This window comes from Mustelus asterias, chromosome 2 (genome assembly GCF_964213995.1).
Source record: "Mustelus asterias chromosome 2, sMusAst1.hap1.1, whole genome shotgun sequence".
NCBI lineage: Eukaryota > Metazoa > Chordata > Chondrichthyes > Carcharhiniformes > Triakidae > Mustelus > Mustelus asterias.
In genome coordinates, this window is record NC_135802.1 from 5,243,340 (window position 1) to 5,261,419 (window position 18,080).

The 18,080-nt window shown below is 46.7% G+C and overlaps 1 protein-coding gene across 2 annotated transcripts in view; it reads left to right on the plus strand.

Annotated features, from left to right (window-relative positions):
- The first annotated feature begins 14,950 nt into the window (after positions 1-14,950).
- LOC144504764 (TBC1 domain family member 20) overlaps positions 14,951-18,080 on the plus strand; it is an 81,826-nt gene continuing 78,696 nt past the window's right edge. For both annotated transcript variants that reach the window (XR_013499697.1, XM_078230511.1), the window contains exon 1: positions 14,951-15,220. Coding sequence is in view for 1 of the 2 variants with exons in the window: in XM_078230511.1 (XP_078086637.1) it covers positions 15,157-15,220 (64 nt within the window). In the remaining variant the exon portion in view is untranslated. The remainder of the gene's footprint in view (positions 15,221-18,080) is intronic.

The following is an 18,080-nucleotide window of genomic DNA, read 5'->3' on the forward strand; positions in this document are numbered from 1 at the left end:
GAATGGATACTGTATTGGATACTTTACCCTGGAGAGCAGGCACTGACTTTGATTACACTGCCACCTAATGGTCTGCAGGAGAAGTGATCAAATCAAAATTAAACGTTTGGGAGAGATGCCTCCAGTGAAGTGATCAGAAATGTTGATTGTCATTCACCCGGTGATGATTTTGAGCTATGGGAATGCAATAATAGCTCTTGCAATGGTCTAATTACATGACAGGGGTGTATGGACCCATGTCATGTAACTAGGTCCATATACCCCTGTCATGTAACTACAGGGGTGTTACATGTAGAGCAGGGAGCAGCTGTTCCCCTTGGTTGAGGGGTCATAGTTTTAGAGTGAGGGACAGGAGATTCAGAAGGGATTTGAGAATACATGTTTTCATTCAGAGGGCGGTGGGAATCAGGAATGCGCTGCCTGGGAATGTAGTGGAGACCGGAAACCTTACAACCTTTAAAAAAATATTTGATGACCACTTGAAACATCAAAATATTCAAGGATATGGGAGAAGTGCTGGGAAATGGGATCAGCGTGACTTTAGTGGTAGATATCGTTGGTGCAGACTCATGGGCTGAAGGGCATTTTCTGTGCTGTGCAATTCTATGACTTTATGACATAGAACTGAAGATCCCAAAGTTCAACTGCTATTCCAGGCTGACTTTACAATTGTAAAGTTTTGACTGTGGTTTTGAAAATTTGCCTGATCGTAGGATCCCGAGCTGGGGACAGCTTTGTCTTGTTGCTGGAAGGAAACATAACCAAAGGGAAAATGGATCCCTACAACAGCCACTTCCGTTTATAACGCTGCTTTGATATATTAAACATCCTGAGGGGCTTCACTGAACATTAACAAGCAGTTTGACACTCAACCACATAAAGAGATATGAGGATAGAAGTTGAGTCAAAAGAGGTAGAAGGAGTGTTTAAAGGAGAATTGGAGACCGTCTTGTTTGCACTAAGCTGTGTGTCTTTGCAGCTACCTAGAGAGGCCGTCACGGTGCAGTAAAACAGCGCACAACCATGAAATACTGGAGTGAATGTAGGCTGAGAGTGAGAGAGAGAAACTCTGAAGGAGGTACATAGACAAAGGGATCTTGGTGTTTATGTACATAAGTCATTGAAAGTGGCAGGGCATGTTGAGAGTGCAGTGAATAAAGCATATAGTGCCCGATTCTTAATTAATAGGATTTGATTTATTATTGTCACATGTATTAACAGACAGTGAAAAGTATTGTTTCTTGCGCGCTATACAGACAAAACATACCGTTCATAGAGAAGGAAACGAGAGAGTGCAGAATGTAGTAGAAACATAGAACCATAGAAAAACTACAGCACAATACAGGCCCTTCAGCCCACAAAGTTGTATCGAATATGTCCCTACCTTAGCGATTACTAGTTTTACCTATAACCCTCTATCTTATTAAGTTCCATGTACTTATCTAAAAGTCTCTTAAAAGACCCTATCGAATCTGCCTCCACCACCGTTGCTGGCAGCCCATTCCACGCACCCACCACCCTCTGAGTAAAAAACTTACTCCTGACATTTCCACTGTACCTACTCCCCAGCACCTTAAACCTGTGTCCTCTTGTGGCAACCATTTCAGCCCTGAGAAAAAGCATCTGACTGTCCACTCGATCAATACCTCTCAACATCTTATACACCTCTATCAGGACACCCCTCATCCTTCGTCTCTCCAAGGAGAAAAGGCTGAGCTCACTCAACCTATCCTCATAAGGCATGCTCCCCAACCCAGGCAACATCCTTGTAAATCTCCTCTGCACCCTTTCTATGGCTTCCACATCCTTCCTGTAATGAGGCGACCAGAACTGAGCACAGTCCTCCAAGTGGGGTCTGACCAGGGTCTTGTATAGCTGCAACTATATGACTCCTAAACCCAATTCCTCGATTGATGAAGGCCGGTACACCATACGCCTTCTTAACCACAGCCTCAACCTGCACAGCTGCTTTGAGCGTCCTATGAACTCGGACCCCAAGATCCTTCTGATTTTCCACTCTGCCAAGAGTCCTACCATTAATATTATATTCCACCATCCTATTTGACCTGTCAAAATGAACCACCTTGCACTTATCTGGGTTGGACTCCATCTGCCACTTCTCTGCCCAGTCTTGCATCCTGTCAATGTCTCGCTGTGACTTCTGACATCCCTCCACACTATCCACAACACCTCCAACCTTTGTGTCATCAGCAAACTTACCAACCCATCCCTCCACTTCCTCATCCAGGTCATTTATAAAAATCACAAAGAGTAAGGGTCCCAGAACAGATCCCTGGGGCACTCCACTGGTGACCGACCTCCATGCAGAATATGACCCATCTATAACCACTCTTTGCCTTCTGTGGGCAAGCCACAAAGCAATGTCCCCTTGGATCCCATGCCCCCTCACTTTCTCAATAAGCCTTGCATGGGGCACCTTATCAAATGCCTTGCTGAAGTCCATATATACTACATCTACTACCCTTCCTTCATCAATGTGTTTAGTCACATCCTCAAAAAATTCAATCAGGCTCGTAAGGCATGATCTGCCTTTGACAAAGCCATGCTGACTATTCTTAATCATATTATACCTCTCCAAATGTTCATAAATCCTGCCTCTCAGGATCTTCTCCATCAACTTACCAACCACTGAGGTTAGACTCACTGGTCTATAATCTCCAAGGCTATCTCTACTCCCTTTCTTGAATAAAGGAACAACATCCGCAATCCTCCAATCCTCCGGAACCTCTCCCGTCTCCATTGATGATGCAAAGATCGTCGCCAGAGGCTCAGCAATCTCCTCCCTCACCTCCCACAGTAGCCTGGGGTACATCTCATCCGGTCCCGGCGACTTATCTAACTTGATGCTTTTCAAAAGCTCCAACACATCCTCTTTCTTAATATCTACATGCTCAAGCTTTTCAGTCCACTGCAAGTCTGCACTACAACCACCAAGATCCTTTTCCATAGTGAATACTGAAGTAAAGTATTCATTAAGTACCTCTGCTATTTCTTCCGGTTCCATACAAACTTTCCCACCGTCACACTTGATAGGTCCTATTCTTTCACGTCTTATCCTCTTGCTCTTCACATACTTGTAGAATGCCTTGGGGTTTTCCTTAATCCTGCCTGCCAAGGCCTTCTCATGACCCCTTCTGGCTCTCCTAATTTCCTTCTTAAGATCCTTCCTATTAGCCGTATACTCTTCAAGATCTCTAACATTACCCAGCTCCCTGAACCTTTTGTAAGCTTTTCTTTTCTTCTTGACTAGATTCATTACAGCCTTTGTATACCGCAGTTCCTGTAACCTACCATAACTTCCCTGTCTCATTGGAACATTGCTATGCAGAACTCCAGACACATATTCCCTGAAGATTCGCCACATTTCTTCCGTACTTTTCCCTGAGAAAACCTCTTTCCAATTTAAGCCTCCAATTTCCTGCCTGATAGCCTCATAATTCCCCTTACTCCAATTAAACACTTTTCTAACTTGTCTGATCCTATCTCTCTCCAATGCTATTGTAAAGGAAATAGAATTATGATCACTATCTCCAAAATGCTCTCCCACTGAGAGATCTGACACCTGCCCAGGTTCATTTCCCAATACCAAATCAAGTACAGCCTCTCCTCTTGTAGGCTTATCTACATACTGTGTCAAGAAACCCTCTTGAACACACCTAACAAACTCCTCCCCATCTACACCCCTTACTCTAGGGAGATTCCAATCAATATTTGGGAAATTAAAATCTCCCATCACAACAACTCTGTTATAATTACACCTTAAAGAATTATACCTTAAATGAGTCTGTATTTTTAAGACCTGGTTGGCTGTAGAGATTCGCATTCTAATCAGTATTCTGTAACTTGATTTTGTCTCTCTGTGCCCTGTTTGAGAGCAGATTTCCACTCTATCTGACGAAGGAGCATCGCTCCAAAAGCTAATGGCATTTGCTACCAAATAAACCTGTTGGACTTTAACCTGGTGTTTGTTAAAACTCTTACTGTGTTTACCCCAGTCCAACGCCGGCATCTCCACATCATAATTACACCTTTCCAGGATCTGTTTCCCTATCTGCTCCTCAACATCCCTGTTACTATTGGGCGGCCTATAGAAAACACCCAGTAAAGTTATTGACCCCTTCCTGTTCCTAACCTCCACCCACAGAGACTCCGTAGACAATCCCTCCATGGTGTCCATCTTTTCTGCAGCCGTGACACTATCTCTGATCAACAGTGCCACTCCCCCACCTCTTTTGCCTCCCTCCCTGTCCCTTATGAAACATCTGAAACCCGGCACTTGAAGTAACCAGTCCTGTCCCTGAGTCATCCAAGTCTCTGTAATGGCCACCACATCATATTTCCAAGTAGTGATCCACGCTCTAAGCTCATCCACTTTGTTCACAACACTCCTTGCGTTAAAATAGATACATCTCAAACCTTCGGTCTGAGCGCTCCCCTTCTCTATCACCTGCCTATCCTCCCTCTCACACTGTCGACAAACTTTCTCTATTTGTGAGCTAACCTCCTCTCTCCCAGTCACTTCAATTTGATTCCCACCCCCCAACCATTCTAGTTTAAACTCTCCCCAGTAGCCTTAGCAAACCTCCCCGCCAGGATATTGGTCCCCCTGGGATTCAAGTAGTGTTGCAGTCATAGCTAGGGCGTAGAGAAAGATCAACTTAATGCAAGCTAAGTCCATTCAAAAGTCTGACAGCAGCAGGGAAGAAGCTGTTCTTGAGTCGGATGGTACGTGACCTCAGACTTTTGTATATTTTTCCTGACGGAAGAAGGTGAAAGAGGAAATGTCCAGGGTGCATGGGGTCCTTAATTATGCTGGCTGCTTTGTTGAGGCAGCACGAAGGGTAGACAGAGTCAATGGATGGGAGGCTGGTTTGCGTGATAGATTGGGCTACATTCATGACTTGAATGCAGGACACTGAGTACAAGAGTAAGGAGGTCCTGTTGAATAAGACCATAAGATATAGGAGCAGAATTGTTGATTATCATTCAGCCGGTGATGATTTTGAGCTATGGGAATGCAATGACAGCTCTTGCAATGGTTTAGTTACATGACTGGGTGAGTGGGGAGCAGCTGTTCCCCTTAGTTGAGGGGTCAATTACGAGGGGGCATAGTTTTAGTGTAAGGAGCAGTCTGCTTCGCCACTCGAACATGGCTGATAAGTTTCTCAGCTCCATTCCCCTGCCTTTTCTCCATAACCATTGATTCGCTCACCAATCAAGAACCTATCTGTCTCTGTCTTAAATACGTAAGCGTATGTAAGGATGAGAAAACAAGGTTCAGTTGGGTCGATTGAGGGTTACAAGTTAGCAAGGAATGAGCTGAAAAAAGGGCTTAGGAGGGGGCATGAGAAGTCCTTGGCGGGTCGTATCAAGGAAAACCCCAAGGCTTTTTACTCTTATGTGAGAAATAAAAGAATGACCAGGATGAGATTAGGGCCGGTCAAGGACAGTAGTGGGAACTTGTGCATGGAGTCAGAAGAGATAGGAGAGGCGATGAATGAATCATAGAATCCCTCCAGTGCAGAAGGAGGCCATTCGGCCCATCGAGTCTGCACCGACCACAATCCCACCCAGGCCCTACCCCCACATATTTACCCGCTAATCCCTCTAACCTACGCATTTTAGGATTCTAAGGGGCAATTTTTAACCTGGCCAATCAACCTAACCCGCACATCTTTGGACTGTAGGAGGAAACCGGAGCACCCGGAGGAAACCCACGCAAACACGAGGAGAATGTGCAAACTCCACACAGACAGTGACCCAAGCCGGGAATCGAACCCGGGACCCTGGAGCTGTGAAGCAGCAGTGCTAACCACTGCGCTACCGTGCCGCCCTAAATGAATGAATGAATACTTTCTTCAGTGTTCACCAAGGAGAGGGGCCATGTTTTTGAGGATGAGAGTGTGATACAGGCTGATAGGCTGGAGGAGGTAGATGTTCTGAGAGAAGATGTATTAGCAATTTTGAAAAACCTGAAAGTCTATAAGTCCCCTTGGCCAGATGAGATATATCCTAGGATTCTTTGGGAGGCAAGGGATGAGATTGCAGAGCCTTTGGCTTTGATCTTTGGGTCCTCACTGTCCACGGGGATGGTGCCAGAGGACTGGAAAGTGGCGAATGTTGTTCCTCTGTTCAAGAAAGGAGATAGGAATGACCCTGGTAATTATAGACCGGTTAGTCTTACTTCGGTGGTCGGTAAGTTAATGGAAAAGATCCTGAGGGATAGGATTTACGACCATTTAGAAAGATGCAGCTTAATCCGGGATAGTCAACACGGATTTGTGAAGGGTAAGTCTTGCCTCACAAATTTGATTAAATTCTTTGAGGAGGTAACTAAGTGTGTAGATGAAGGTAGAGCAGTTGATGTCATATACATGGATTTTAGTAAGGCGTTTGATAAGGTCCCCCATGGTCGGCTCATGAAGAAAGTAAGGAGATGTGGGATAGAGGGAAATTTGGCCGATTGGATAAGTAACTGGCTATCTGATCGAAGACAGAGGGTGGTGGTGGATGGAACATTTTCAGACTGGAGACCAGTTACCAGCGGTGTACCACAAGGATCAGTGCTGGGTCTTCTGCTATTTGTGATTTTTATAAATGACTTGGATGAGGGGGCTGAAGGGTGGATTAGTAAATTTGCGGCTGATACCAAGATTGGTGGAGTAGTGGATGAGGTGGAGGGCTGTTGTAGGCTGCAAAGAGACATTGATAGGATGCAGAGCTGGGCCAAAAAATGGCAGATGGAGTTTAACCCTGATAAGTGCGAGGTGATTCATTTTGGTAGGACAAATGTGAATGCGGATTACAGGGTCAAAGATAGGGCTCTGAGGAATGTGGAGGAACAGAGAGATCTTGGGGTTCATATCCACAGATCTCTGAAGGTTGCCACTCAAGTGGATAGAGCAGTGAAGAAGGCCTATGGTGTGTGAGCGTTTATTAACAGGGGGTTTGAGTTTAAGAGCCGTGGGGTTATGCTGCAACTGTACAGGACCTTGGTGAGACCACATTTGGAATATTGTGTGCAGTTCTGGTCACCTCACTATAAGAAGGATGTGGAAGCACTGGAAAGAGTGCAAAGGAGATTTACCAGGATGCTGCCTGGTTTGGAGGGTAGGTCTTATGAGGAAAGGTTGAGGGAGCTAGGGCTTTTCTCTTTAGAGTGAAGGAGGTTGAGAGGTGACTTAATAGAGGTTTATAAGATGATGAGGGGATAGATAGAGTGGACGTTCAGAGACTATTTCCTCGGGTGGATGTAGCTGTTACTAGGGGGCATAACTATAAGGTTCATGGTGGGAGATATAGGAGGGATGTCCGAGGTAGGTTCTTTACTCAGAGAGTGGTTGGGGTGTAGAATGGACTGTCTGCTGTGATAGTGGAGTTGGACACTTTAGGAACTTTCAAGTGGTTATTGGATAGGCACATGGAGCACACTAGAATGATAGGGAGTGGGATCGCCTGATCTTGGTTTCGGACAAAGCTCGGCACAACATCGTGGGCCGAAGGGCCTCTACTGTTCTATATTCTAAATACGCTCAATGACCTGGCCTCTACAGTCTTCTGTGGCAATGAATTCCACAGATTCACCACCCTCTGCCTTAACAAATTCCTCCTCATCTCAGTTCTAAAGGTTTACTCTGAGGCTGTACGCTCAGATCCTAGTCTCTCCTACAAATGGAACCATCTTTCCCAGGTCCGCTCTATCCAGGCCTTTCAGTATTCTGTAAGTTTCAATGAGATCCCCTCCCTCATCCTTCTAAACTCCATTAGTACAGACTCCGAGTCCTCAAATGCTCCTCGTACATCAAGCTTTTCATTCCCAGGATCATTATCATGGACCTCCTCTGGACCGCCTCGAAGGCCAGCACATCCTTCCTTAGATAGGGGGCCCAAAATTGCTCACAATATTCCAAATGTGGTCTGACCAGAGCAATATAAAGCCTCAGCAGTACATCCCTGCTTTTGTACACGACACTAGTAAGCCCTGATCTTGCACTGTGTCCAGTTCTGGGAACTGTGCTTGAGAAAGGATGTGAAGGCATTGGAGAGAGTACAGAGGAGATTCACAAGGACAATTCCAGGGATCAACAACTGCAGCTATGAAGATAGATTGGAGTGGTTGGATCTGTTTTCCTTGGAGAAAAAAAAGACTGAGAGGAGACTTGATAGGGGCATTTAAGATCACAGAGTATTGACAGGGTAAATAATGAGAAACTGTTCCCTCTCAAGTGATCATCAAGAACTGGGTGGCACAGTGGTTAGCATTGCTGCCTCAGAGCGCTAAGGATCTGGGTTTGATTCCCGGCCTGGGTCACTGTCTGTGTAGAGTTTGCACATTCTTTCTGTGTCTGCATGGGTTTCCTTTGGGTGCTCCAGTTTCCTCCTACAGTCCAGAGATGTGCAGGTTAGGTGGATTGGCAATGCTAAATTGTCCCTTCGTGTCAGGGGGACTAGCTAAGGTAAATTCATGGGGTATGGGGGATAGAGCCTGGATGGAATTGTGGTCGGTGCTGACTCGATGGGCTGAATGGCCTCCTGATTATAGGGATTCTATAATTCTAACTAGAGGGCATGGGTTCAAAATAATGGAATGGGTAAAAGGAGTAGAAGTGATGTGAGGAAAATATTTTCACCCAGAGGGTGGTGGAGTCTGGAACAAACTTCCTGAGAGGGTGGAGGAGGCAGGTTTGATTGAGGTATTGGGAAAGGAATGGGATTGCTATCTGAAAAGACAGAATGTGCAAGGTTATGGGGATCAGGCAGAGGGGTGGGAGAAAGTAAAATACTCTTTCAGAGAACCAGTGCAGACTCAATGGGCAGAACGGCCTCGTTCTGCACTGTGAAGATTCTGTGAGGTTTAGGAGGGGTAATTCCAGAGGAGTTGGACAGCTGAAGCTAACCATGGTGGTGGTTCCAGGGGAATCGGGGATATGTTTAAAGGGCAGGATGGAAGCAAAGGTCTCACTGGGTTGTGGGGCTGGTGGAGATTACAGAGATGGCGAGGGACTGAGGCCACGGGATTTGAAAACATGGATGAGAATTTGAAAATCGGAGATATGGGGGGAATGAATGAAAGTTTAATCAAGGCTTTTGCTAATTTGAAGCTGGAAAGAATTTCCAAGCGTATAACGCAGAGCGGAAGAGAAAGCTGCCAATGACAGAGCGAATGGGGAAGGTAGCGCACAAGAGGTTATTCAGGGATGAATGAGGTGATAGTTGTGCTCGACTTCCTGCTCTCTCCCAGCTCCTCATAGTTGAAAGCTCAAGGTAATGCTCAAGTGTAGGCTCATAGCAAATGATTTAACCCTAACCCCAATGTGACAAGTTGTCAACCATTTAGGGAGATAAGGAGAGAAATGTGAATGAGAGGTAAGATTATGCTTCCTGTCCACTAAGTACTGGTGCTGCTTGGTTCCAGACTACTTTATGCTTTCTGAAAAAAGAACAGTCATGTTCCTTAAACCACAGGAGTAAGATATTGATAATGAACCACGTAGAGAGATATTAAGACAGGCGACTCGAAGCTTGGTCAAAGAGTGTCATGCAGGAGGAGAGAGATAGAGGAAAGAGATATAGAAATTCCAGAACTTAGAGTGCAGGCTGCTGGAGGCACAGCCATCAATGGTGTAACATAAGAGCATGAAGAATTCTGTTCTCAGGGAGTGGTAGGGGGATAACAGAGACAAAGGGGGAGAGATTCTTGTAGAGAGATGAGACATTTAAAACTGATGCACAGCTGGAAAGCCAGTGTGGGGCAGGGATGATTAATGAACAGGATTTCCACCAAATTAGGATCCAAACCTCAAAGATGGTGATCTCAGGATTGCTACCAGAGCCACGTGCTAGTCCGAGTAGAAACAGCAGGATATGCAGGATGAATACATGGCTGAAAAGATGGTGCGAGGGGGAGGGTTTCAGATTCCTGGGACATTGGGACTGGTTCTTGGGGAGATGGGACATGTACAAATTGGACAGTGAACTCCAGAAGTTGTTTATTCCTCCTTGGCACAAGAGTGGAAAGGGAATTGTGGCCAAACCATGGCTTACAAGCTTCACAGTGATCCTGATCTCCTATACACTCCTCTTGGTCTGCTTCACGCTGCTCCCCGGTCTGCTTCACGCTGATCCTGACCTTCTTTACATGCCTCTCGCTCCACTCCATAGCCTTCTTTATTACAAGGAAGACATACAAACATATGAAATCGAACCAGAAATAGGCCATTCGGCCCCACTATGCCATTCAATAAGATCTGTCGAGTTCAACATTCTCATCTATCCCTGATAAGCTTTGATTCCCTTGCCTAATAAGAATCTATTCACCTCTGCCTCAGAAATATTCAGTGACCCCGCTTCCATTGTGTTCTGAGGCAGTCCCAATCTCTCCACATAACCACAGCTCTTTATCCCCCCGGAACCATTCTTGTGAATCTCCTCTGTATTCTCTCCAATGTCTTCACATCCTTTCTCAAGAATGACACCAAAAATTTGATGCAGTACTTCAGATAAGGCCTAACTAGTGTCTTATACAAGTTCAGCATCATCTCCTTACTCCTGTACTCAGTACCCCTACTAATAAAGTTTAAGATACTGAACAGATTTATTATACCGATTTAAAGTGATTTGCAAAAGAAGCAAATGTGATAAGATATAGGAACAGAATTCAGCCATTCAGCCCAATTAGTCTGCTCAGCTCTTCAACTTTGGCTGATAAGTTTCTTAACCCCATTCTCCCGCCTTTTCCCCGTAACTTTTGCTCCCCGTGGTTTTGTAAGAGGGAGGTCGTGCCTTACAAATTTGGTGGAGTTTTTTGAGGAAGTGACGAAAACGGCTGATGAAGGAAGGGCCGTGGATGTCGTCTATATGGATTTCAGTAAGGCATTTGACAAAGTCCCACATGGCAGGTTGGTTAAGAAGGTTAAGGCTCATGGGATACAAGGAGAAGTGGCTAGATGGGTGGAGAACTGGCTTGGCCATAGGAGACAGAGGGTAGTGGTCGAAGGGTCTTTTTCAGACTGGAGGTCTGTGACCAGTGGTGTTCCGCAGGGCTCTGTACTGGGACCTCTGCTATTTGTGATATATATAAATGATTTGGAAGAAGGTGTAACTGGTGTAATCAGCAAGTTTGCGGATGACACGAAGATGGCTGGACTTGCGGATAGCGAAGAGCATTGTCGGGCAATACAGCAGGATATAGATAGGCTGGAAAATTGGGCGGAGAGGTGGCAGATGGAGTTTAATCCGGATAAATGCGAAGTGATGCATTTTGGAAGAAATAATGTAGGGAGGAGTTATACAATAAATGGCAGAGTCATCAGGAGTATAGAAACACAGAGGGACCTAGGTGTGCAAGTCCACAAATCCTTGAAGGTAGCAACACAGGTGGAGAAGGTGGTGAAGAAGGCATATGGTATGCTTGCCTTTATAGGATGGGGTATAGAGTATAAAAGCTGGAGTCTGATGATGCAGCTGTATAGAACGCTGGTTAGGCCACATTTGAAGTACTGCGTCCAGTTCTGGTCGCCGCACTACCAGAAGGACGTGGAGACGTTAGAGAGAGTGCAGAGAAGGTTTACCAGGATGTTGCCTGGTATGGAGGGTCTTACCTATGAGGAGAGATTGGGTAAACTGGGGTTGTTCTGCCTGGAAAGACGGAGAATGAGGGGAGATCTAATAGAGGTGTACAAGATTATGAAGGGGATAGATAGGGTGAACGGTGGGAAGGTTTTTCCCAGATCAGAAGTGACGTTCACGAGGGGTCACGGGCTCAAGGTGAGAGGGGCGAAGTATAACTCAGATATTAGAGGGATGTTTTTTACACAGAGGGTGGTGGGGGCCTGGAATGCGCTGCCAAGTAGGGTGGTGGAGGCAGGCACACTGACATCGTTTAAGACTTACCTGGATACATGAGCAGCCTGGGAATGGAGGGATACAAACGATTGGTCTAGTTGGACCAAGGAGCGGCACAGGCTTGGAGGGCCGAAGGGCCTGTTTCCTGTGCTGTACTGTTCTTTGTTCTTTTGTTCTTTACCAATCCAGAACCTATCTATCTCTGTCTTAAATACACTGAAGATGAGAGGAAATTTTTTTTGACACAACAAGTGGTTTCGGGTCTGGCACTGACTTAGAAGTTTGGTGGAAGCAGTTTCAATTGAGGCATTCAAGAGGGCATGGGATGATTATTTGAACAGAAGCAATGTGCAGGGGTATGGGGAAAAGGCAGGAGAATGGCACTAAGTCATAATGCTCATTTGGAGAGTTGGATAGGTGGAATGGCCTCTTTCTGCACCAATTGAATTGATTTATTATTATCACATGTATTGGGATACAGTGAAAAGTATTGTTTCTTGCGCACTTTACAGACAAAGCATATTGTCTATGGAGAAGGAAAGGAGAGAGTGCAGAATGTAGTGTTACAGTCATAGCTAGGGTGTAGAGAAAGATCAACTTAATATATGATAGGTCCATTCAGAAATTTGATGGCAGCAGGGAAGAAATTGCTGTTGAATCGGTTGCCTAAGAATTGCCAAATCTATAAGAGATGGAATTAAAGCATTGTTACAGAGTTTAAAAGAGTTGGAATAGAGTTTCAAAAGCATAGAATGAGAGTAAAAGATAGAACTAGAGGGTATGCTAGGCACCACTTGCAAGAAGTCACCACTCTCAGGTGCCATTTTGGATGTTTTATTAATGGCATGCCCTGCCATATAGGCCAGGTAAGGGTGGCAGATTAAAAGCAAAATACTGCGGATACTGGAATCTGAAACAAAAACAGAAAATGTTCGAAAATCTCAGCAGGTCTGACAGTATCTGTGGAGAGAGAATAGAGCCAACATTTTGAATCTAGCTGACTGTTGAGGGGGTTTTCTCTCGAGGCTATGTATTGCTAAACTTAAGCTAATACAGAGATTGATGAAATGCAGTGTACTGCTTTTAAGATGTACCTTTATTAACCAAATGATCGAATGGGAGAATGATATAAAGTAGCCCAGCACTCAAGATATAGAATGCGGGCGGCCCAATGTCACTCTGAAGAACAATGCCTCCGTGAGGGCAATTATGCATTCCCAAAATCCTATTTCCCACCTTTCCGGTGGGCATTATCCAGTAAACATTAATATTAATCAGTCAATAATCATCACTCCAGCCAATAACGATATACATCCTGACCTCATGGGGGATCTCATTTGTCATTAATTACGGACGTTACCTCCCTTCTGTTGTCCAGCAACACAGAACACTGGACAGTGAGACGGGAGAATGATTCCCACCAACTCAAACCCAAGTGATACTTGCCTGACCCTGAGAAATTCCTTGTGTCTGCCTTGCACCTGTGTTATCAACTTGGAGCTGTATAGTTGTATTCATCAAACTAGCATTGGTATCCATTTTGTTCCTGACAACTGCTGATAATGTAGCTGCATTCAGTAGAACTATTATCCTCTGGAATGTGGGTACTGTCTCCTACCTCATCCCATCAAGCCCTGCTGTATTTTGCCATTGGCTGAAGTTTTCACAAAATGTCACTAAAAGAAAACTGCATCCATTTTATAAATTCAAAATACATGTTTTAAATGAGAAATACTTGTTCATATAGAGCTGTCGTCTACAGCAACAGCCCTTGTCAGCACTCTCCATAGCCTAAGATCATTCACTCTTACGTCAGTGTTGTGCCTTTAAACTCATGATTATGTGTTTTACTAGCCTAATCTAGCCCCCCTACATCAATGACCCTTCATCAGAGCTAAGAGCAAAGAAAATTGGGGGGGAATAGAGCCAACGAGAAGTGTGTTCACTTCAACACACCACCCTGCTCTCCTGTCCACATGTCCATCCTTGGCCTTTTGCAATGTTCTGGTGAACCCAACGCAAACTGGAGGAACAGCAACTCCTCTTCCGATTGGACACTTGACAGCCTTCCGGATTGAACATTGAGTTCAACAACTTCACAGCATGAACTCTCTCTTTCACCTTCACACCATTTCCATTTATTTTATTTCATTTTGTTTATTCCTCTTCATCTCATTTATCATCCTGCTTTCTCACTTCCATTTTTCCACTTCTCCATTCCAGCTCCTCTCCTTGCCCGTCCACCCCTGCCCTTCAGGGCAACTGCCATAATCCTCAGGCAGTCTCTTAACCATCTGTATCTCTGTTCTGCCATTTACACATTCTGATCACTTAATGGACACTTTTAGCGCCTTTCTCATCCTCATTGACATTCCCTTTGCCCAATTACACCACCCCACCCCCTGCTGATTTTCTTTGCTCTTAGCTCTGACGAAGGGTCATCTAGACTCGAAACGTTGGCTCTATTTTCTCTCCAAGGATGGCAGATGTCCTTCCCTAAAGGAAATCGATGACAGTTGTCATTCTTGTCATTACCTTTCCATTCCATTTTATTAACTAAATTCAAATTCCACTAGTTGCCATGGTGAGATTTGAACCTATGTGTGTAAAGCCTCTGCATTCCCAATGGACTCAGTGACATTCCCCTCCATGCTGGTTAGGTGGGTTGACCATGCTAAATTCTCCATTAGTGTACCTGAACAGGTGCCAGAGTGCGGCGACGAGGGAATTTTCATTGCAGTGTCAAGGTAAGCCTACTTGTGACACTAATAGACAAACTTTAAACTTCATCCATCATGGGACTATATACACTGACACTGCTGTCCCAGTTGACTATATACACTGACACTGCTGTCCCAGTTGACTATATACACTGACACTGCTGTCCCAGTTGACTATATACACTGACACTGCTGTCCCAGTTGACTAGATACACTGACACAGGGAACTACCACTCCCAGCAGGCGTTGGGACGACGCAGGGAGACGTGTCCCCCGGGCTGATTGACAGGAGCATTGACCAACCACGAGGCGGAAATATGGAAGCTAGGCAGTGACTGACGAGACTCCGCCAATCAGGCGGCGGCGGGGCGGGGCGGGAGCAGCGGCGGGCGGGGGTGGAGGAGGAGGCCGGAGCGCGAGCGGCGGAGGCGGCTGAGGGTGGTCGATGGCGGTGCAGGCAGCTGTTTGATGAGGAAAGCGGGGCGATGGCGGCCTCGCCGAACGCTGCTTTCCAGATTCTGTCATTGTTATTTTTAAAACAAAAGCGCGACAAGAAAAGACAATTCACCAAATGAGGAAGGGCCGGAGGCTGAGTGTGAAAGGTCCGGCGACCGTTAGCGGCGCGAGAGCGGCAGGTAGGAGCACGTGACAGCAGCCAGCTGTTCACCTGAGCAGCAAGAGCCACCTGGTCCCTGAGTGTCAGTGTTAATGTCAGTGTATATAGTCAACTGGGACAGCGGTGTCAGTGTATATAGTCAACTGGGACAGCGGTGTCAGTGTATATAGTCAACTGGGACAGCGGTGTCAGTGTATATAGTCAACTGGGACAGCGGTGTCAGTGTATATAGTCAACTGGGACAGCGGTGTCAGTGTATATAGTCAACTGGGGCAGCGGTGTCAGTGTATATAGTCAACTGGGACAGCGGTGTCAGTGTATATAGTCAACTGGGACAGCGGTGTCAGTGTATATAGTCAACTGGGACAGCGGTGTCAGTGTATATAGTCAACTGGGACAGCGGTGTCAGTGTATATAGTCAACTGGGACAGCGGTGTCAGTGTATATAGTCAACTGGGGCAGCGGTGTCAGTGTATATAGTCAACTGGGACAGCGGTGTCAGTGTATATAGTCAACTGGGACAGCGGTGTCAGTGTATATAGTCAACTGGGACAGCGGTGTCAGTGTATATAGTCAACTGGGACAGCGGTGTCAGTGTATATAGTCAACTGGGACAGCGGTGTCAGTGTATATAGTCAACTGGGGCAGCGGTGTCAGTGTATATAGTCAACTGGGACAGCGGTGTCAGTGTATATAGTCAACTGGGACAGCGGTGTCAGTGTATATAGTCAACTGGGGCAGCAGTGTCAGTGTATATAGTCAACTGGGGCAGCGTCAGTGTATATAGTCAACTGGGACAGCGGTGTCAGTGTATATAGTCAACTGGGGCAGCGTCAGTGTATATAGTCAACTGGAACAGCGGTGTCAGTGTATATAGTCAACTGGGGCAGCATGTCAGTGTATATAGTCAACTGGGGCAGCATGTCAGTGTATATAGTCAACTGGGGCAGCATGTCAGTGTATATAGTCAACTGGGGCAGCAGCGTCAGTGTATATAGTCAACTGGGACAGCAGCATGTCAGTGTATATAGTCAACTGGGGCAGCAGCGTCAGTGTATATAGACAACTGGGGCAGCAGCGTCAGTGTATATAGTCAACTGGGGCAGCAGTGTCAGTGTATATAGTCAACTGGGGCAGCAGCGTCAGTGTATCTAGTCAACTGGGACAGCAGCGACAGTGTATATAGTCAACTGGGACAGCAGTGTCAGTGTATCTAGTCAACTGGGACAGCAGTGTCAGTGTATTTAGTCAACTGGGACAGCTGTGTCAGTGTATCTAGTCAACTGGGACAGCAATGTCAGTGTATATAGTCAGCTGGGACAGCGGAGTCAGTGTATATAGTCAACTGGGACAGCGGTGTCAGTGTATATAGTCAACTGGGACAGCGGTGTCAGTGTATATAGTCAACTGGGACAGCGGTGTCAGTGTATATAGTCAACTGGGACAGCGGTGTCAGTGCATATAGTCAACTGGGACAGCGGTGTCAGTGTATATAGTCAACTGGGACAGCGGTGTCAGTGTATATAGTCAACTGGGACAGCGGCGTCAGTGTATATAGTCAACTGGGACAGCGGCGTCAGTGTATATAGTCAACTGGGACAGCGGCGTCAGTGTATATAGTCAACTGGGACAGCGGCGTCAGTGTATATAGTCAACTGGGACAGCGGCGTCAGTGTATATAGTCAACTGGGACAGCAGCGTCAGTGTATATAGTCAACTGGGGCAGCAGCGACAGTGTATATAGTCAACTGGGGCAGCAGCGACAGTGTATATAGTCAACTGGGGCAGCAGTGTCAGTGTATATGGTCAACTGGGACAGCGGTGTCAGTGTATATAGTCAACTGGGACAGCGGTGTCAGTGTATATAGTCAACTGGGACAGCGGTGTCAGTGTATATAGTCAACTGCGGCAGCAGCGTCAGTGTATATAGTCAACTGGGACAGCAGCGTCAGTGTATATAGTCAACTGCGGCAGTAGCGTCAGTGTATATAGTCAACTGGGACAGCAGTGTCTGTATATAGTCAACTGGAGTACAGCAGCGTCAGTGTATATAGTCAACTGTGACGGCAGCGCCAGTGTGGGTAGTCGGCGGCGACGGCAGCGCCAGTGTGGGTAGTCGGCGGCGACGGCAGCGCCAGTGTGGGTAGTCGGCGGCGACGGCAGCGCCAGTGTGGGTAGTCGGCGGCGACGGCAGCGCCAGTGTGGGTAGTCGGCGGCGACGGCAGCGCCAGTGTGGGTAGTCGGCGGCGACGGCAGCGCCAGTGTGGGTAGTCGGCGGCGACGGCAGCGCCAGTGTGGGTAGTCGGCGGCGACGGCAGCGCCAGTGTGGGTAGTCGGCGGCGACGGCAGCGCCAGTGTGGGTAGTCGGCGGCGACGGCAGCGCCAGTGTGGGTAGTCGGCGGCGACGGCAGCGCCAGTGTGGGTAGTCGGCGGCGACGGCAGCGCCAGTGTGGGTAGTCGGCGGCGACGGCAGCGCCAGTGTGGGTAGTCGGCGGCGACGGCAGCGCCAGTGTGGGTAGTCGGCGGCGACGGCAGCGCCAGTGTGGGTAGTCGGCGGCGACGGCAGCGCCAGTGTGGGTAGTCGGCGGCGACGGCAGCGCCAGTGTGGGTAGTCGACGGCGACGGCGCAGTGGGATTATTATTCAACTATTAATCCAGAAACCCAAATAATGTTCTGGGGACCTGGGTTCAAATCCTGGCACGGCAGATGGTGGAATTTGAATTCAGTAAAAAATATCTGCAATTAACAATCTACTGATGACCATGAAACTTTTGTTGATTGTCGGAAAAATCCACCTCGTTCACTAATGTCCTTTAGGGAAGGAAATCTGCTGTCCTTACCTGGTCTGGCCTACATGTGACTCCAGAGTCACAGTAAT